This window comes from Archocentrus centrarchus, chromosome 19 (assembly GCF_007364275.1).
Source record: "Archocentrus centrarchus isolate MPI-CPG fArcCen1 chromosome 19, fArcCen1, whole genome shotgun sequence".
Taxonomy (NCBI): domain Eukaryota; kingdom Metazoa; phylum Chordata; class Actinopteri; order Cichliformes; family Cichlidae; genus Archocentrus; species Archocentrus centrarchus.
The window spans coordinates 6,249,975-6,271,294 of record NC_044364.1 but is presented as its reverse complement, the minus strand read 5'-3'; the positions used below and the strand labels follow the sequence as shown (position 1 = coordinate 6,271,294).

General features: G+C 40.1%; 1 protein-coding gene across 3 annotated transcripts; it reads right to left on the bottom strand.

Moving 5' to 3' along the window:
* Window positions 1-7,614: 7,614 nt before the first annotated feature.
* Window positions 7,615-20,876, bottom strand: med24 (mediator complex subunit 24). Of its 3 annotated transcripts, none has more exons than XM_030755692.1 (26): window positions 20,766-20,876; window positions 20,420-20,550; window positions 20,257-20,339; window positions 20,107-20,145; window positions 19,944-20,017; window positions 18,777-19,000; window positions 18,344-18,455; window positions 18,073-18,223; window positions 17,502-17,615; window positions 17,191-17,244; window positions 17,000-17,082; window positions 16,777-16,863; window positions 16,477-16,588; window positions 16,037-16,179; window positions 15,878-15,915; window positions 15,691-15,773; window positions 14,546-14,724; window positions 13,137-13,236; window positions 12,554-12,729; window positions 12,119-12,383; window positions 11,786-11,967; window positions 11,600-11,693; window positions 11,415-11,514; window positions 10,395-10,475; window positions 8,908-9,056; window positions 7,615-8,341 (listed from the first exon to the last, which is right to left on the bottom strand). In XM_030755692.1, exons 2-26 carry the CDS (start codon window positions 20,547-20,549, stop codon window positions 8,225-8,227), a joined length of 2,970 nt encoding a protein of 989 aa, XP_030611552.1. In that variant the 5' UTR covers window position 20,550; window positions 20,766-20,876; the 3' UTR covers window positions 7,615-8,224. The 3 variants fall into 3 exon arrangements, with proteins under 3 accessions (XP_030611552.1, XP_030611553.1, XP_030611554.1); XM_030755693.1 differs by having other exon boundaries at window positions 20,420-20,571; window positions 20,766-20,865; XM_030755694.1 differs by having other exon boundaries at window positions 7,616-8,341; window positions 16,477-16,576.
* Between the last annotated feature and the right edge of the window lie 444 nt (window positions 20,877-21,320).

The following is a 21,320-nucleotide window of genomic DNA, read 5'->3' as shown; positions in this document are numbered from 1 at the left end:
TAAGGTGACTCATCCAATCCCACAGAGCACAGCGCTGTTTGGGGTTGGGTTGCAGGTGAAAATGTTTCCAGGCTCTGAGATCACACAGAGTCCCCCCAGTGAGGACCTGAGTGGGCGCCCGTCGATTTTCTCTTTTAGCCAAAAAGGTAAGTGATACCTTAGAGACTTTATCTGAGGAGAATGCCAAGGACATCCTTTGGGTAAGTGTCAATATTCTGGGGCGCTCTTCTTTCTTTGGCGTTCTCTGGGGTTGATCTGAAGAGACTTTGAGGAGACATTGTTTCAAGGTCCCAGCTTCGTTTTGTGCTACACAGCTCCCCCCTGCGGTGGAAAGTGTGTAAGTGTGAGGAAAATAAATGTCCATGTTTCCACATTACAATTAGAATTTACTGGCTAAATAAACTTTATTAGATAAAAGACATGAACGTCAGCATTCATTATCTATGGTACTAACTATTACTGAATCCAGAGAAATCTCTGCACACCACAGACAATGCTGAAACCCACTATGAGGTAGTACTGCATTAAAAACAGATGTTTCTGTAGTGGAAATCACTGCATGGGCTCAGAGACACTTCCGGAAATCACAAGTTTAAGTTAAATCTCTGCCACGCCAAGAAAAATACAACATCTGCCTTCTGATCAGTCAGAAACTGAAACTCTGTTTGGAAATCATGAAAACTCTCCAGGCTTAAGGGAAGAGATGTCTTTCAACTTGTTATTGGAGCACAGATTAAAAGCCAACATCTGTGACTGTATTGGGGTCCATCAGTGGACAGTATGGGGGGAGCATCTGTCAAGGCAAAGATATACAGGTTTTGCCATCTGGAGGCCGTGTCATTCGGGGAAGGCAGCAAACCACATTTTGCATGCATGGACTGGCATGAATGCAGATCTTTTTTGGTCCTACTGAACACAGAGCTGACTCCAAGCCACATTTAACCACACCTCATTCATACGGCGTTATTCTGTGAACCCAGAAACGTCTTGCTGGGAGGAGGGATAACCAATAGTCAAAGTAAAGCAGGAAATAGCCAAATGGCACTAATACAGACATGAATATAAACTCTAAGGAGACATGTGTGACACAAGGAGACACAAAGGGGCCCAGTCCAACACTTTGTACTATACCATTGTAACAAAAAATAAACTATATATATATATATATATATATATAAAATAAATAAAATATGAAAATATGATTGCAGAACAGCAACCAGGAAAGCAAACGAGTAAGAACAGAAATTGAATGACTGTTTCTGCAACTTTATCATCTTGTGAAATAGGTGTAAAATATTGTGAAGTATTAATAAATACTTCAAATAATTAATTAATAATTAATTTAAAAAAAAAGATACACAGCCACCATTGAATTTTCTTTCCTGTAAAGGACTCAACAGAATTGTTATTATGATTGCCAACTGTTGCAGTTTACCCCTATAAACTGCTTTTTTTATTTACACATAAGTAAAAAACAAATGTTTAGGGTAAATATTTACACTTTGTAGTTTATAAATTTTGTTTAGTTCAATAGTTTTTCCTTCCTATTACAGCCCTGTAAAGTGTAAACAAAAAGGTAATAACATTGAAATATCAAGTTATTACTGCTTAAAATTACCAAAGTAATTATATATATATATATATATATATATATATATATATATATATATATATATATATATATATATATATATATATATATATATATATATATATATACCTGCTTCAGGCCCTTAGACACTTAAGGGCACACAGCCTTTAGGTTGTTGCTGTGAATTTAAGTTAATTTGCTTATTTTCAGGAAGAGAAAAGTTAAGATCTTTATATTATTTTATGCATACATATTTATTTATACCTAGGCTGGCTAGTTTTCATTGTAATAATCAAATATAAGTTGTTGGTTATTTGATATATGAATGCAAATATGCTCCAAATTATGATGTCCAAAAAAGTCACAACAAAAAAGTTATTACTGACATTTCTAGATTTGCAGACTGGAGTGTAACATGGAAGAGATTTTTGGTCTATGCAATAACAAGATGTCAGACCAAATCCACATGGTCACTGTGCACAAACACATTTTCTTTATGACTAAGTCAGGTTTTTTTTTTTTATATTAAATTACAAGTTACATCATCATCATCATCATGTATCATCATGCATCAAGGGAGTGATGTGAAATCATGTCCTGAAACTCATTCTTTCCTCTCTGAACATGTTTTTTCTAAGGAACCTACCTTGTTATTTTTAACACGCATCCTCCTGACTGGGCTGACATCCCACATAAACCAAATGTTGCAGCTCCTTTCACAGAACTTGCTCAACATCACTCTCACTCCACATGAAATCATAATCCATAAAAACCTGCCTTCAAAAGAGATTACTGGTATCGTTCTTGTAATATAAACAGAATCTGTCTCAGAAGAAGATCAGAGCACGTCATCTCAGATTTTCCTGACTTTGCACAAACTATGGTAAGAAGCCGTTCCTGATACAGGTCTGCACTTTAGTGGAAAAACACAATAACAGATGAGAAATTTCAGCATCATGGCGAATGCTTCTCTTTAAGGGATTAATGTACCAGTGCAGCCAAATAAGTTACAATGCATGATATGCATCTTTCAAAGAAAGAAACATTGATTTAAACATATGTTGTGATCTCCCGTGTATCTCCCAATTGACCTGCGGATCCTGCATTTAAATTAAGAGCGAAGCATTTTTCATCCTAATTCAAAATTCAATATACCACAAAGCTTTCAGGCACAACAGACATATTACCTAAAGTGTAATCAATTGATGCATCAGATATCTTTCCACTTCCTCTATGCGGGGCGTGACTCTGCAGCCTTTCTCTGCTTAGCCCATGCAGTCCAGCACATTGTTCCACTGTTACAACCAAATCGTGTTTCCAACAGGGTCACTGCCGGGCCGCAGGGCGAGATTACAGCAGTGAATGAATGCCTCCTTTCACGGATAGGAATGATTGGAGATCAGACCAGTGTGGATTTCAGGGATCAGATTTGACAGCTTTACTTCACAACCCATCAAGCATGGCCACATATCAGAGCTACACCGACTGATCAAGTGTTAGAGCAAGAAGAGAACTGATCCTATCGACAGCCACAAAGGAGACACAGTACTGACCTATGAGGTGATTACACTCTGATTACAATGTTTAGACATTACAATTTTCAAGTGATAGCTGGAAGGTAATGAAGCCGACTAATTATTATATTATATAGTCTGTTTGTGTGGGGCAACCATTTACAGTAACAGTGGTTAGCACTGTTGCCTCACAGCAAGAAGGTCCCAGGTTTGAATCCACCTTGATCTGTGTAGAGTTTGAATGTTCTCCCTGTATAGGCCCAAAGACATGCAGCTTGTGGGGTTAGGTTAATTATCTGAAATTCAAATAAATGAACTATATCTCATGCATGCCTTGATGCATTAAATCACCGTGATTCATAAGTTATAATAATATTCACGCCTTCTTTGAGGTTAAGTCTGCAAGTCTTGGATGGGATGGACCAAAAAACAGTAATGAAAGAATTCCTAAAGCTGTAATCATGATCAGCTCAGAAATCCAGATGATTAATGAAGACAGGAAGTGGTATGTTTTTAAGGAACAGGCTGGCAACAATAAAAAGCACATAATAGCTTTCTTCTACCCAAGGAGCATCTCCAGTCTCCAGCCATTACTCTCAGACTATGTAGCTGAAACCCTCAAGCATTCCTTCATCACCTCCCGCCTGGACTGCTGCAATGGTGTCATGTTTGCTCTGCTTAACAGAGCATCAGTTAAAGGCTTACTCTCTCACCCCCCCCCCCCCCCCCCCCCCCCCCCCCCACACACACACACACCAGACTGTGGACCTAGGGGTTCCTATGGGATTATTATCAGGTACAAAATGCATGGCATAGTATATTTATATATTTTATATAAACATAACCAACAAAGATAAAGATGATTTTTAAGATGAATTTAAGATTTTCGTGGCCCAGCGTACTCTTGACATTGCTTGTAAAAATAAATAAATAAATGATAATACTAATAATATAAAATAAGTTTATCTGAAAGGCAAAACACAATGTGTTCATCCTATTACAGTCATATATGGTATTAAACAGATCCCACATTCATAAGCATTACAGCATTAACTTCCATAAGCTGTAACCTTTAATCCGAAGAACATATGGACTTTATTTAATAACTCATTTATCATAAAGATGTACCAATATTGCATTGAGGCATGCACGAGATATTCTTAATGCATACATGTTTTCATGCATGCACGCTAAGATCAGAATCAGAATCAGAATCAGAATCAGAAGGTTTTTATTGCCATATGGGTGAACAGGTTCACAGCATTAGGAAATTGCTGCGGTACTTCGTGCTTACAGAAAGAAACAAATAAGTATAAAAACTATAAGACAATATACAAGTATACAATGAGACCACCAATGAGACCACCAATGAGAGATGAGACCACCAGGGGGAACTGTTGCATCTGTTAAGTTTTTTCGGTTTTTCACTTCCCACAGTACAAAATTTGCTTATGTCACTAACAGCTTTGTGGGCATAATTGTGATTTGGCAGAGTTTCTGCACCGGATGTCTAACGTGGCACAACCCCCGTCCAGGAATCTTTCACTTGCTGGGGGAGTGTATAAACCACTACACCATGGAGTCATTTTTAGACAGATTATTACACTTCCACAGATATTTGTGGTCTTTGCGTGTACTTGTAAGATGTCAGATGTTCCAGTCTATTAAAATTAAACAGCTGCGTCATTAGATGACTCAATAGCCAAACGCACGACTAATAACACAAGGAAACAACACCACCTGCTCAAAAGCCCAACATTTCAAAAGTCAATAAATCTTTGAAATACTTTCAATTTCCCTCTCCTCTTTATTTATTTATATATGACAGCAGGACAGTTTGCACAATCGGCAGGATACGACAGTAATTAAGGAATTTCTCCTCGTAAAATGTGACTTTCTGTTACTTTCTGTTACTTTGGAAACTGACATAAACTGCCTTCTTATTCTCTTTCCACTTCTTTTTAAATTTATAATTTTTTTCAGGTTCATCCAGTTAATCTCTTCTATTACTATTTTCATTAGTTTTAATTTTTTTTTAATTTTGTTTTGCTTATTTTGCGTTATTAAAATTTTATTTTTTAAAAACTATTTAAAAAAAAAAAAAAGCCGTACTCTCATTGTGAGTTCGGCATTATTAAATCACTATTCAGCAAATTCAGTGGGTTTTCAATAATTACTATTGAACAATTAATCAGTTACCCATCTGACGACGATGGAAATACCGTCAGTTGAGTCATAGGGGAATTCCCTTACATGGCCCAGCTATGGATATATAAATGTGCCATAAATCATTGATGGCGTACACAAGAGGTCAATACTTTAAGACATTCCTAGCAAGGGCCATGCATATCCTGATTGGTGAGTAGTGAGGTAATGCTTACAAAATACTGATTTCTCCTTTTTGCCGATCATCACCAGAGAGCGAAAAGAGTCTGTAGAGGAAGCTACAAGATAATTACAAAGATCAGCCTTTGGACTTCCAGCCTTTTTTGTTTGTTTGTTTTTTAACTGATATAAAGGCAGGTTGACTTTTGCAGGCCCAGATGTTTTGATTCATTAATAGTATATTTATAATATGTTGGCATCTTTTTTTTTTTTTTAAACATCTGCTCAGGATGTCATATCCACTATGCTGAATTAATGCAGTTACTTTTGGCTGGGGCTTCTTATTACACTGACTATTCTCAACTCATGCACATATTTAGCCCCAAGGGGGGACATGCCCAAATCTGCAGCGCAGAGGAGCTGCTTGGGGAGAGGCTTTGTTCTGCCTTTTGTCCTCATCCGCTCCCACTCATTCTGCTGGATGAATGACGGCGATTGTTTTAACACCACGCCGCTGATTTCTTAACATTTTTTGATTGTTTCATTTATATTTGTTTGCAGTTTTCCTCATTCCTCTCTACATGGCCACGTTCGCCAGCAGCGCACCTCTGCCGGAAAGAAGCGCACTTGTTGAAGATCCGCAATTTCAAGAGATTGTCAAGAGAAGTCGCACGTTAATACAGAAGATCCATCTCTCTATTCCCGACACGCACAAATCCTGCATTCACACGGAGGTGAGACACAGTGCATGCACACTAATGCAGTGCTCCGGGCGCATTTTTACGTTTTCTTGCTGCTGCGTCATGAGTTGTGAGGGTCTGTCGGCGTCCTGTCCGCGCAAAGGCCATTTTACTGCCGCATTCATGTATTTATTTTATTTTATTTTTTACTGAATTTAATCTGTAATGAAACCAATGGACTGATAAAGGGAGCAACATAAATCTCTCAATGGCTTTTAATTTTTTTTTTTTTTAAAGTTGAAAAGCAACTAAGTTTCCAACATCTGGCATACTTTTTGTTTTACACAAAATAACTGTATTTTAATGACTCGGTATTAAAAATTAGGACAAATATACTTGGGCCAGTTTTTAGAATGTGATATTAGTACTTAAGGACCTGACTGCTGCCGTCACGGTTTTTGTCCTAATCCGTGTTTACTTTAAAATTCCTCTCTGACACTTTGGTGCTATCTCTTCACCACAGGCCCTTCAGCTCAACTCCGCGGAAAATGCAAAGCTTGCAACAATGGCGTCCATTATTGGCATCCCCCCTGCTCCTGTTGTCAGAGCTGTGTCAGAAAATGTCACCTTGGTGAGCATCCTTTAGGAGTGAAATGTCATGTTTTGAGAGTTAATAAAAAGCAGAGGTGATGACCAGTTTGCTGTTGTTTCCCCTTCTGTAAGGAGGCCAGCTTGAGGCGGATGTACGAGGGTCTGCAGCTGCACAGGGCCTTACTGAGCTCCATCTCTCCTCGGCTCGGAAACAAAGTTAAAGTGACCGAGTTAATGGCTGATATCAGAGACCTCGGCATTCAGAACAACAAGGTAGCAGAACTCTAATAAATTAGAGCCGGTCTTGGCATATTTTTGCATATTGCACCTTCTTTATTTTTATCTTTTTTTTTTGCAGATGTTAAAAATGGCCCAGACAGAAGGTCCAACGCAGTCCACCCAACCCCCCGTGGCCTTACATCTACCAGGGGAATATGAAGTCCAGGTGGCTGCACACCTGACTCTGGTGCAGCTCCAGTCCTTTAGTCAGGACATAGTCCGTTTCCTCAGGAGTCTGGACCACAGCAATGAGGAGGACACGGAGTCCTGACGAAAAACTGTGGTACTCTGCTTTTGGCTCATGGCGTTATTTATTGATTTGTTACAAGATGTATTTATTTTTTTATTGGTATTTATATATTTATTTATGGAATTGGTCTATTTATTTTCTTTTCTGAAAGCTGAGGCAATGCTAACACAGGTGGCTGACCATTAAGAATAATGCTCAGTTTTTAAAAAAGCACATTTTAACACTGTTTGAGATGTTGGGGGGTTTGTTACAGGATACTAATACATTGTACAAAACCTAAATAAAACTGGGTATTTTTGTATGTATTTTATTAAAATTCTAATAATGATAACACACACAGTTGCATTTTTTGCCTTTTAATAATTAAAAAAAATTGTAAAAATTTTATGAACTTTTTTGTGAATTACTATGCATAATGATGCAATAAAGGCTGGCACACACTGCCAATAAAATGATACCCAAAATTCCAATGAAGCTAATACTATAATAGAGAAGTGCAACTAAGAGTGAAATAAGGACTTTGGAGTCATTATTTCCGCCACTAAACCAGACGGATTTCCTTGAAGAAGTGTCGCAAGAGGTGCATGACTCTCTCAAAAGATGACCCAAAGTCCCTTATGCACAGTATCATGTGTTGGCCTTGCTAGCATGTGACCATTCTGACTCAAGAGACTGCAGCGACAGCGGTGATGCATCATGTTACTGAAACTTACAAAAGTGGTGGCAAAACCATAATGTGACAAGGTTAAAAAAAAACCAAAAAAAAAAACCCACAAAATACATGCAACTCATTTTGAATAAGCAAATGCTTTTTTTTTAATTATTATTCCAAACTTTAAAAAAAAAAAAAAACATATAAAAGAATAATCAAAACAATGTTTAATGGGCCGATGAATCTGAGTTCAGAGCTCTTACAAACTGTTTTTAGCCCACCGATGTGAGATAAATCTGTCAATCTCTCAGTTTATTTCTGAGGTAAATTTAAACCTGGACTTTACAAAGCAGAGATGGCTTTGGCAGCGACTCGTCTCCCCAGCGGCAGAGTCAGGTCAGTGATAGCCAGGACAACTTTAGGTTTGGCCAGAGCAGGCAGCTTCACCAGCTCGGAAACCTAAATACACAAAAAAGACAATGAATTATTCTAAGAGGCCGTATTTCTGAAGAAACAGTTCAACGGGTATGTGTTGCTCAAGGCTCATGCTTTTTTTAAGGGTGGGTGTGTTTTGACCCTTGATCTGTTTTTTTGTTTTTTGGCACATTAATGGAAAATTTAACTAGAATCAAAAAGAAGTGTTAGGAAATATTTTTCTCAGAACTAGAAACAGATGTTCTGCTAAATCAGCTCATTCTTTAATTCTCTCCATTACACTTTGATTCTGTTTGTTTGGCATTTTATTCCATTTCAAACTGCGCATGTTCTGAAAGTATGTGACAAACATAACATTTTGAAGGTTTTAGGAATGCTTAATGTCTCTTGTAAATCCACAAGGTGTCCACATCATGACCTTTAGATTCCCTCTCCCCATTATCCAGAACAATTAATCTTTAAAAGCAGTACAGCAAATACTTGTGAAGAGGATTCCTGAACCCTTCCCAGTAATGCCTGATGCAACAGTCATCCCTGTCCCTCGTTTATCTCCACCTGTCTGGCCTCTCCCCTCACAGCTCATAACTCACCATTGTAAAGGGCATGAACTGCAGGATGCTCCCACGACTTCCCTGCTCCAGACACTCAACACACTCCTCCATAAAGCTCTGCACAAACTGGGTGTGAGGTCCAGCCATCTTGGAGCCAAGGATGGAGGAAATGAGGAGAAAAAGGTTGGCTACAGAGAAGAGAACAGATGATAAGCACCGTGGCAGCTAAATTTCATATCATACACCAATCAGCCCTAACATTAACACCACTGACAGGATGAGTGCCCGTCTTGTTGCAATGCAATGTTCTGCCGTGATCTAAACATTGTTGGGGACCAAGCACATCCATCTGTTGCAATGACACTCCTTGATGGCAGCAGTCTCCCCAAGCAGGATAGTGCACCTTACCACACTGCAGAAACTGCTCAGGAACGGATGGAGGAAATGACCCCCCCCCCCCCCCCCCCCACACACACACACACACACACACCAACACACCCAAACTCCCCAGATCTGAACTTAAATGAGCATCCACAGAGGACACTGTCACAGACACTGAGTCTACGCTCCAATATACTGATAGCTTTTAATAATTGGATGGAAATCCTTTGCAGCCAGTGACTGCTTGAAGCTGAGAAATCATGGACATCACCAAATTCTGCGTTTACTCCCTTGAGCTGCTCTGCAAGGACTTTACTGCAGCCAACTTCAGTTGCTGCTTCTTTGTGGGTCTCTTTGCCTTCAGTTACATCATCAGTAACTGAAAAACCGCTCTGTTGCATCTTGGCCATTGAAGACTATCTCACTGATTTGCTTTGAGAGGCTCTGGGTTGCATTTGCAGTATGCTTTGGATCATTAACCATTTGCAGTGTGAGGTACTGTCTGACCAATTTTGTAACATCTGCATTGTATTTCCACTCATGAACACGGCTTTTGATGCTAGACGAGACGCCTACCTTTTTGACAGACTTGATTAGATATTGTAAAGAAAAGAATTCTGTGATCATCCACTTCAGTCGTCCTCTGTGGTGTTTCAAAGATTTTGCTGTTGCCAAACTGAACAGTTCTTTCTCTCTTTTTGAGAATGCACCAGGTTGGCCACTAAAGGTCTTGCTATCTCTCTGGTAGGTTTGATTTTTCAGCCTAATGAAGGCCTTCACCACTTGCATGTCTTTGGACCTCATATGGAGCGTTCCAGACACCAAGACGCCACACGTGGAATCGACTCCAGATCTTTAATCCGCTTGGTTTGTCACAATATAAAGAGGGCCATAAAACTGCTCGTTATTGAATTATCCAATTATTGTAGTGGGCTGGGCCACACAAATAGATTAAATAGACTTTGGTGTGGAAACAAAACCCATTCTTCAAGATTTTTCTTCTCAAATTATGTTGTGATTACACCTAGTCCCATTGGACATTCAGAATATGAGATTTGACTGTTCTTTCTATCATTCTATTTCTATAAGAGAGATGGGAGGAGAGCGGAGAGAGATGCCGGTTGTTTTCTCTGCTCGATTCTTACCCAGGACTCGGTTGAGCGGGTCCCTCATGTTGACAGTGTGGAGCTGTGAAGCAGATAGTGAACTGCTCATAGATCGATCTCCTGTAAGGATAAAAATGAATATGCGACAGATGAGTTGACAAGTTTCATTTTCCTTTCATTCATTTAGTCATTTGAGGAAACAAAAACAATACAAAGAACAGGAGTATATGAACGGGGAAGTTAAAAGTTTTGTTGATGATTAGCAGAAAGTTTTACTGAGCAAAGTTGAAACAGTCAAAAATGCTTCCTTCCTATTCCATCTTACATAATATTCCAGTTCTTGGAACGACACATTCGAATGATATTAAAAAGCTGATTTTGTTACTCTTAAATGTAAAATAAAAGCTTATGTCTCCTTACACCAAAAGACAAATTTTATTCATTATAAAATTTTAAACAACTACATATAAAATTACTTAGGACTAATATTTCAGCTTTGCTATTTAAGAATTTCCAGATGAAAAATAAATATGCATCTAAAGTGACGTCCAGCACTGATGAACAGTTTCTAAATGACTTTGTGTGGCAAAGAAAACCTCTATCACTTTCATCTTAACAGCAATTTAGCTCATTCAGTTTTTCCTTACTCATGCAACACAGTGAAGTTAGACATCCTGGGAAGGAATTTCTCTGTAGCTAAACTAAACAAGTGAAAATTTCCAAAACATTTAGTCATGCGGACGGCAGGAGGAAGGGGGTATATTTAGTGCAGAATCGCTCAAAGCGCAAACATCACATTGGACTACTGTGCTCAAGTTAGAACCTGCTGACGCTCGACAGGATAATTAAATCACTGGTTCCTGCTGAGGAAGACCAGCTTACAAAGCAAAGCTTATCCATGAAGTGCTTACTAGAAGTAATTTGTTGCAACAGGTAACACTTTTCAAACTGTCTGGTATTTACCATCATCCCCAGCTCAGACTGGCAGACAAATGTCTTAAAGCCACAAGCTTTATAATTTCACTGTGTATTAAAGCCCAGGCACAAAAGGAGACTAACCTGGGCTGCAAAGGGCTACAGGCTCATCCTCATTGGAGCTGAGCAGCCGCATGAGTTTAGATGGTTGAGTGTCATCCAAGGGAAAGAGGCTGTTGTAGTCCTGCAGCCAATAATGAAGAAATCGGATCAGTATTTATACATTTAAACAAGTCCTTTTTTTTAAGGGCAACACAATCCACCTTTACCTCAATATCTTCCCTCTGCCTTTTGCGCTGACGAGCTGAGAAGGGGCCTTTGTGGTGAGAGGAGTAAGAGCTGAGTGCGCACCATACAGACAACCTTAGGGGCCATCAGGAGAGGAAAGTTAACACCAGAAACCAAAATGCCACAGCCTCTGCTGCCTTTAGGGTTTTTAAGCTTTTTTTTTTTACCTGGCCAGTGCCTTTCCAGGTGGGTCAGCCAGGCTGCGCCAGTGGGCGGAGTCGGTGAGTAGGTTGGGCAGTATGGTACCCAGCAGCGTGAGGGTGATCTGCTGAGTGTCCAAACAGAAGATGCTGTAGAGCAACTCGACCACCCGATTGGCCCACTCCTGTCGCGTCTCCTTTAGCAGCTCCTGCGTTAAGAAACAGCTTAATGTTTTCACAAATTGTCCATCTTCTGTTCCAGTTGGAACAGATTGGTCATTAATTCCACATTCCCATTAGTGTGATGGAACAATGTTAGCACTGTTTGGATGAGCAGGTCCTGCTACCCTTTATTCCTACCTTGATCAGATTGTTAGTGAACCAGAAGACACCTCCCATGTTGAGAAGACTCTCGAACAGATGCAGAGCTCGGCTGTCCACCCAGCCTTTGCGCAGCACCGCCTGGAACTGCTTGCTGAGGGCCATATGGATGGGCTCCTTGGGTGGCAGCAGGTTGCGGTAAGGGATCGGCTCCTGGCCCTCCATTGGGGGGCGCAGAGTTGCACCCGTTTGTTGGAAGACGTCGGCGCACATGTGCTCCATGATGGAGCTCATTATGATCACGCTGGTGAGATTGTGGAAGAAAATGACGTTACTTTTAAATCAGGTAATAACAGATTCTGAATCAAACTGATTTCAATACAGGGAAATTTCTCTGGATTTAGTTACAGGCTCAGTTTGTGACGTATAGAGCCAATGTGCGCTGGTGTTTGTATATTCTTTATATGTTTGTACCGTTCATTGTAAAACTGCAGCGTGTTCTCTCCATAAAGGGGCGTTACAAGTTGTCGGATCATAGTCTGCGGTTTCTCCCTCTCGTCCCTTCCCAGCATCCTGACATGGGCCACCAGCCACGCCACTGCACAGATGGCCATACTGCACACTTTCCCTTTGATGTTGTCAGTTATCTTCTACACTCGTGATGACAGCAGCACCGCACCCAGAAAAGAGGAAGGATGTGATTAGCAGAATGAGGAGAACGGTTAAAGAAAGATAAGTTCTAAGTAAAAAAATTAAAAAAAAAAATGGGCATCCTTCCATTTTGCATATGAAACCAAAAAAGTTGAATGGAACAAGGAAGAAAGGAGAAGTTGACTACACCTATTAGACGTCACTAATGATGCAAGTTTTTTACTCGACGGTTTCCACAGAATATTTCGAGATTAGTTAACTAATGAGTCAAGTAGAAAAATTGTTGAGATAAAGATAATGTCAGGGTGGTTACGGTTAAAGCTCGATAATCATATGAGACACTCAGGAAACCGCGGAAAGTTTCTTTTCTGCCCACAGGAAGGAAAAATGGTGAAGTTGGACAAACCTGTACCGCCTCCACAGAAAGCACTCCATTCTCCCATGCATTCAGAACCTCCAGTATGGCCGCCGGAATGCTGAGACAGATCTCGTGCCATTTCACCTGCCTGTCACACAAGGTTACAGAGCAGAGGTAACTACACTTGTCCAAGGGCCGGACTTTTTCTCGGCAGACAGTGTGAGGGCCAGATGCACTCGTAAAGTAAAATTAAATTAATACTGTATCCTAAGTAATATAATATCATTATATATTTCAATTTTCCTTTCGAATTTATACTATGTTTAATGATGCGATGTGCAAGTCTTGCACTTACGTGTTCTTCTCTGTTACGTTGACAGTTGTTGTTATGGAGACACCACAATTGTTCTCATTATAGATATAATGAGCACGAGAAACAATAAAATGTTTAACGAGAGCAACGAGTTTATCTCTGCACAATCTACTTTTCAGAAGGCGTTTTTGATGTTGATTTTTTTTTAATGAATATATGAAGAGTTCAGATGCAAAACTCTCTGAATCTGCCTGCATGCTTTTCTTTTAAAAGAGCATTTAAAAAAAAAAAAAAAAAAAATCAGGATCTTTTGGTAAAGTTCAGTGATTTCATTTTACAGGCAATGGTGTGGGACGCATACCGGGGGCTGTGACCAGCCTCCACCCGCATGCTGAGCCGTTGAGCCACCTACCCACCAGGTCCTTCCCCCGGAGCAGACCGTGTGAGACCCTCACAGCAAAGGAGACGGGAGCTCCTCAAAGGCCGAGAAGTACCTCGGCAGCCAGTAACAGTCCTTCCGCAGGTTCACTGATGGAAATCTCGTTACGACTTTTACTTCCGTTAGTTGCACAAGTTTGATCACCGAACAATTTTTTCTACACAAAACAAGGTTAGACTCACCTTCAGCTGTGTTCATAATCTGATCACCACCAACAAAAATCGGCTCCTCAGGGCACCAGTGCTTAAAATACTTGAAGTCACATTGCCCAGTCTTGCATTCTGATTGGTTCTAGGGACATGGAGGCTTTTGCGGACAATGGGAGGTGGCGTTTTGAGGCTTTTGATCATTCAGACTAGTCAGAAATGTGAATTTAATGGGTTAGGACACGAAATGATTCACTGGCGTATAGTATGTGTAGAAAGGATTCTGTAAATATCATCATCTCATTTTTGACAGAGGTAGCATTTAGTGGCTTTTGCATCTGAACTCTTCATATTTTTTCCTCCTCACTGGCCTAGTCTTGATTTCGGTAATATTCGGGGGGCCGAATGGAAAGCTCTGGTGGGCCGATGTGGCCCACGGGCCACCAATTGACGTTCACCGTTATAGAGCATTGCTAGTCACATTTAAGACACATTAAGACTAAATAAAGGAAGGAAGTAAAGGATCAGTTTACTGATTACACTTTCGCTGGCAACTTACACTAGTTTCATCTCTGAGGAGTTGTTCAACAGGGTCACCAGGCTCTCCACTTTTCCAGGCTCAGGTCTGAAGCAGGGGTGGTCTGGGTTCAAAGTCTTGCCCTCTTCAGGCATACATGTCTGCAGCCATGTTTCAAAGAAGGGCGTCTCTCCTGAGGGACTGGGGTCTGACAGGATCACCTGGACACACAGGAGACACACAGGGCAGCCATGTACTGTATGAATCTCACTAGGATGCACAAGACACATCCTTTTTCTGGTCTCATCCCTGTCACATGTTCATGGATGCAGATGTACATAAAGTTGCAACTGCAGTACATATCTTTGGCAAAATAAGCATAGCTGATTTTAAATATCTCAACAAATGTAATAAAAAAGAAAAAAAACCAGATCAGGAAGCAATATGTCTGCCAGCTACATGTACAGCTGATCCTGATGGAAAAAAGTTAATGTCTGATAACTTCACTCAGAAAAGGAGACTGAAGAAAACAGGATACTGTAGGCTGCAGTTGGCAAATTCCAAAAAATGGCAGTAAAACTACAGCAACAGAAGTCAGCTGATCACAGCCTGCTCGCAAAGAAAAAATATATCTACTGTTCATTATTTAGAGGCAAGTTATTTTTCACTGCTTCCCCACTGCACCGGCTCTTTCTCCTCTTTTAACCCCTGCACATCATTTGAAATATCTTAATATGCAATAAAAGCTTTTTTGCTTATTAAAGACACAAGTAGGTCTCTCCCCAATTATTGTCATTAAAACTATAATTCAAACCAATTTTCAATGGATTTGGTATTTGTGTTTGATAAATCATTCTGATTTCCCACATGCTTCCTCATTAACACCAACCACACCCTCTGGGGTGTACAGTTGACAGTAGGTACCAAGAATACCCTACAGCCCATAATATCTCTCTATTCTGTGACCTAAACCTCGTGGAGTGTTGTTTGCTGGGGCCGTTGGGGTTTGTGGGGCAAGCCTTTACATTAGGATTCACAAGAATACACATTTTCCTTTTTCCTTCTGATTTTTGTCTTTTCCTCTACACACAGATCAGTTCTGCACAGGCCTCTCTGGACACCTTGTGGTCTTAAACTGAAAGGGCATTTTAACACTGTGCACTTGAGCATTGGCAAGCTGAACTAACCTCAGATCCATACGTCTGCACCACATGGCAGAGCATGAGGAAGGAGATGTCGAAGAGCAGGGCCCGTACAGATGCAGACTTTGCTAAAGGAAATGAGAGGAACAATGTTAGTATCTTATTGAAAAAACATGTTAATGAGAGAAGAAATTCCCTATTTGGAACATGCCACTCTTGTACTTGAACTCACATCCTTCACCGCTGATGTGCTTGGGAAACTCATTAAGTCTGGAACAAAACGGGGGGAAAAAACATTTACACAACACATAACATCTAGTTAAAAATGATTTTGTACGTAAACTCCAAAACTTGAAATCTGCCACTGTCACAACCTGTGTAATTTACTCACTTAATGAACTTCCGGGCAAAGGATTTGAGTTTCCCGGTGGCTGCTGCTGCAGCCAGGAGCAGATCCAGGCTCTTCCCAGACAACATGTGGCCAAGAACACCGAGCAGGCCCTCGGGGGACTTTGAGTGGTCTGCATCTACTGTCTAATGTACAAGGAGGGAAAACATATACTCATTTGCTCTTTACACAAAAGTGTTGTAGTTCTGTGACCTTTAAAGAAACTTTTATTCTGATCCTAAACATACATTATGCTTCACCGGTTGTGGATCACATTTACAATCATACACATGCAAAACAATTCCTTTTCTCTGAACCTTCTTTGGCACCTCTCTTCACTACTTAGCAGTGAGGAGACAATTAATGACCAACATTACATCTGCATTTTGATGTACGATAATTAGAATAATGTGTACAGTTCAAACAAGGTTATGGTGCTCTACCTTGAGAATATTGGTGACAGTGGGCTCGGCTCTCAGGATGAGGCCTGGGTTAGGTTGGATGTTAGCATTTTCTGCTGTTTTTAGCCTGGGGGCAAACTCCCTGTCCTCGGTGCTAAATCAAATTTGCAAAGGAGAAGGGAACGAGGGAAAGGGCAGAGGATGGGGATGGGATGGAGGTGGGGTGTCGGCAGAAACGGCATAGGGGGTATACATGAATGTAGTGAATAAAATGCCACTCAGTTCTTACCAAATCAGAAATATTCCTAATCAAGTGTGCTCTGATAGCACGGAAACTCATACCGTTTTGAAGTGAGGCTGAGCGTATTTGAGTCTGACAGCAGACCGAGTTTGTTGCACTCCGTCAGGAGCATTCCAAGGCAGTCACAACTGTGTAAGGAAACAGAAAAAATGAAAAAGAGGAATCAGCATTGTGACGCTGGCTTTTCTTATTATTTTCTTATCTAAATTACAACATCTCGCTATGAGATTCGGGGTGGCTGTAATGAGAGTTACGGGCACTTACTTGCATCTCTGATCTGCTTTGTCCAGCAGTGGCGTGAGCTTAAGTAAGTACTGAAATGCAATATTCACATCCTCCATGAAATCCTGGGAAATAAATTTGCAGTGATTGAAACAGTTTTATTACATTACATACCAAATGCTCAAGTTTGGGCCTGTGTGTTCATTTATTATACAGTGAGACATTTACTTTACCTGTCCTTTGTCATTCTGAGGATATTTCTTTAGTCGGAGTAGAACTTGCGGGATCTAAGATAAAGGAATCAGAAAAAAGTGTAGCTGATTTCTGTGTAGTGTAGACAGTAATACTGCCACTCAAATCAGTTTCATGCTGAAAGCTCAGAGGCAATACTTAAAAAAAAAAAAAAAATCACTGCACCAAATGTTAATTTATAAACTAACTTTATGCTTCTCCAAACTAAAGTACTGCACCCCACAAAAGAGTCATTTAATAACGAGTTACTTGAGGCAGAGGGCTACGTTTTCCTCTCTGAAGCAGAGCTTACCTTAAGGAATGTAAAGGCAGTCCATTTAAGCTCCTCTGTGCCCTCTGGTGACTCGATGAGGCCAGTGAAGCAAGCTTTCCATATCTCCAGGACAAAAAGAGGGGCAGGAATTCGCTGAAGGAACAGAAACATTTCATTTGCCTGCTGCTAAAAAAATATGTATGTAAAAATATCTGTAAATGTGCACCTGAAACTTTGGCAAGTGCAAATGTTTACAATTGCAATACAAATAATTTTATATTGATTTTAAAAGGGCATAGGGAAAATGAATACAAGACACTCAATCTAACCTTTATGTTATTTACAGTATAAACAAACTTATTTGGCTAGCTAATGTTAGCTATTGGATGCTGACGTACTTCATTTGTACCTTGCTTGCCCCTTTTTATTTAAGTATAACATATAACATGTGTCATGCTTATAAAAGTGCATAAACATATGTAATTACTGTGATATCCTGCTTAATGACTTTAAAGGTAGTCAAGTACTTGGCAGTTTGACCTTCTGGTTCAAACAATAGTCTAAGGCAGCTGAATTTCTACAGTTTCTTTTTTTGTAGTTTAATGTTCACCTGCATTCTTTTGATCATCATTAACTGCTCCACCAGCGGCTGTGTCTCTCCTGTCAAATTCATAGTCCCTTCCAGCATGATGAAGGCATGGATTGATGGGAAGGAGGCATGGAGAGGTGGGTCACACTGCTCAGACAGCATCATGGGAATACTGAGGAAAATTTAAGAATTGGCACAAGGACAATGGATTGTAGTTCTCTTTACATGAAACTATATAACTGTCAAGTTAAAACTTAGGACCATTTGGTCTGCATCAACACGACAGCCTCACCTTTTTACTAGTGACAAGCTCTCCTCTAATTTAGCATGCAGCGTTGAGTTATTCACACTACCAAGACCATCTGTCAAATTAAGCACAGCTTGCTCTACGTTGCTCCAGGAACCTGTGGAGAAAGAGCAGCAGAAACACTGTAAAATGCCATGTTCAATACAAACAGGCGCATTAAACATTTCGCCAAAACTGACAGTTTCAGCATATGTGGTATTCTTGTATTACTTCTGCTGACCTTTTTCTTTTGGCTTCTGATTTCATTTTGAAATCAGAGGAACTTAATATTAAAAGGCAAATAAACTATGCCATTAAGCTTTGAGAGCAGGCTTATAGACCCTTTTCAGCAATTTATACACCATCACATAACTATAAAGATACTGTACTGATACATCAGGAGATTTATACACAAACTCCCACATGCACTATTCTATACCTTGATCCTCCAGTCGAGCGATGTGTACCAAAGCTCTGTTCTTGGTGCTGTTCATCAGACTGTGGAGCTTTTCCTGGCAGGCTCCAAGAGTGGCCTCTGTGCTGGCTGATGGACCCAGTTCTCGGAGCTTGTCACAGTACCATGCGCAGCCCTGTAGCAGCCACACTACCACTGCCAGCAAAGCCCGACAAAGCCCGATGCATTCCTCTGCTTTCCCATGACAGCTGCATCAATAAGAGACGAGAAGCAGAGAAATTTTAAGCAAGATCAACAGCAGCAGCAGTCAAAAGTTTGGATACACCTTCTAATTGGTGTTTATTATTTTAAAATTTTCTGCATCGTAGATTAATACTAAAGTCTATGCAAACACTAAAGGCTATGCAAGGGCTATCTGACCAAGAAAGAGGGTGATAGAGTGCTGCGTCAGATGGCCTGGCCTCCACAATCACCTGATCTAAACCCAACTGAGATGGTTTGGGATGAGTTGGACCACAGAGTGAAGGTAAAGCAGCCAACAAGTGCTCAGAACCTCTGGGAACTCCTTCAAGACTGTTAGAAAACCATTTCAGGTGATGACCTCATGAAGCTGACTGAAAGAATGCCAAGAGTGTGAAAAACTGTAATCAAAGTAAAACGTGCCTACTCTGAATTATCTAAAAATTAAAACATATTTTGGTTTGTTTAACACTTTTAAATTTATGTGTTCCTTCGTAGTCTGGATGACTTTAATATTAATTTACAATGTAGGGAAAAAATAAATAAATAAATAAATCACTGAATGAGAAGGTGTGTCCAAACTTTTGACTGGTAATGTACACTCACTCACTTTATTAGGTACATCTTGCTAGTATGTACGTATCCATTCTTTAATGATGTTTACGCCAAATTCTGACCCTACCATCCGGTCCTAGCAACCACGCCACATTCAAAGTCACTTAAATCACTTTTCTTGCCCATTCTAATGTTCAGTTTGAACTTTAGCAGGTCATCGTGACCACGATTGTCTAACTGGACATTTGTTAACCAGCAGTTGAGCAGGTGAACCTAATAAGTGGCCAGTGAGTGTACATTTCTCAGATTCATAACACAGTCCTGCATCAATGACAATTTTTTTTTTAAAGAAATTCATTAACATTCATGTAGATGCATTAGAAAAATGTAACATACCTAAGGCGATGGCAGAACATATCCATTATTTCTAACAATGACTTGACACAGAGTTCCCGGGAAAAATCATCAAACTGTCACAGACAAGACATGTGTTAAGATCATTCACATTTCCTTACAGTAAAAACCATGTTGTGATAAGTATTATCAAGCATAAAACTACCTTGCTGATAGCCATGAGCACACTGGAATAAGACACCATCTAGGGGAAGAGAGGAGACAATTCACAACTTTCAAAACAACCAACACTGTTAGAGAACCTTCTCACATTCACTTTTTTTTTTAATTTTAGCACAACAGTGCTTTGTCTCACCTGTGAGCTTATGGCATATTTCAGGTAAGACGAGATGAGGGGGTTAGGGGATGGTCCGATCATCGCCTGCTCCATCAAAGCCTCTGGAACACACAAGGAGCAGTTACAGCAACAGCAGGAATGACACGAATCGGTGCACTTTAATAGACTCATAATCACTCACCTGCCAGGTTGAGATAGTCCCATGTTGCTCCCTTTGGAAAGTTTTTCTTGATATTGATAGCCCACTGGTAGTCACTCCAGCGCTCTTTCCAAGCCTGCAGAATGGCTTGTTTCAAATTGACCACCTTCATCCTGATAGTGATTAGCACACAACTGTAATAATGATAATAATAACCAAATAAACATAATTCAGTCACTTTACGCTTTAACAGTAAAGCTTATTGCGGGCTATTCCCAAGCTACGTTAGCTGATGCTATTTGCTAATGACGTTAAATAGTTAAATATAATTTTCACAATAAAATAACCCCAGCTCCAGCCCCACAGCGGTGCTAAATCTGATACATACCTGACGTTTTGAGCTTTTCAAAACGTACGCTAAAACACTTTTGTTTACAGAACCTCAGCTTCACAATGCGAGGGGCGACATTTTTGTTATAAAAGACGTCACCGTTCATTGGCTAATGGCCTGACGTTTCAGTATTCTTTGCGCGGATTGGTTGAAGGCAATACGGGCCGCGCTCCTCTTCAATAGCGGAAGATGTCGCTGTTTACAAAGATGAGAGTCAAGGCTCAACCGGAGAGTTTCTACCTTTTTCCTCTGAAGGAGGAAAGGAAGGTAGGGAAAAAGTTGTTCTGCCAAAGAGCAGAAAACATTTCCTAATACAACCAGTTATTCTAGCTCGTTAGGTGTTTGCAGTGCTTTTTTTGTTGGTGAAAATGAGGGAAACTCTGGTGTTTTCGAGGGTATGCTCAAACATTCATGTCATACACAACTTTTTACTTCTATTCCACTATATTTTGGAGGGAAATGCTGGACTTTGTACACCACTACATTTATTTTAAAAATATTATGTTTTTATTATATTAAAATATTTATTATTATTATATTATTAGATATAAA

Bases quoted from the DNA above. Each gene is read 5' to 3' on its own strand.
- med24 (XM_030755692.1), bottom strand. From the start codon at position 20,549: ATGAAGGTGGTCAATTTGAAACAAGCCATTCTGCAGGCTTGGAAAGAG. The intron at 16,589-16,776 runs GTATGAGTTTCC...AATTTGATTTAG, and splicing joins CTCAGCCTCACTTCAAAACG to CACCGAGGACAGGGAGTTTG. The intron at 11,968-12,118 runs GTAGGAATAAAG...TTCTTAACGCAG, and splicing joins TCACTAACAATCTGATCAAG to GAGCTGCTAAAGGAGACGCG.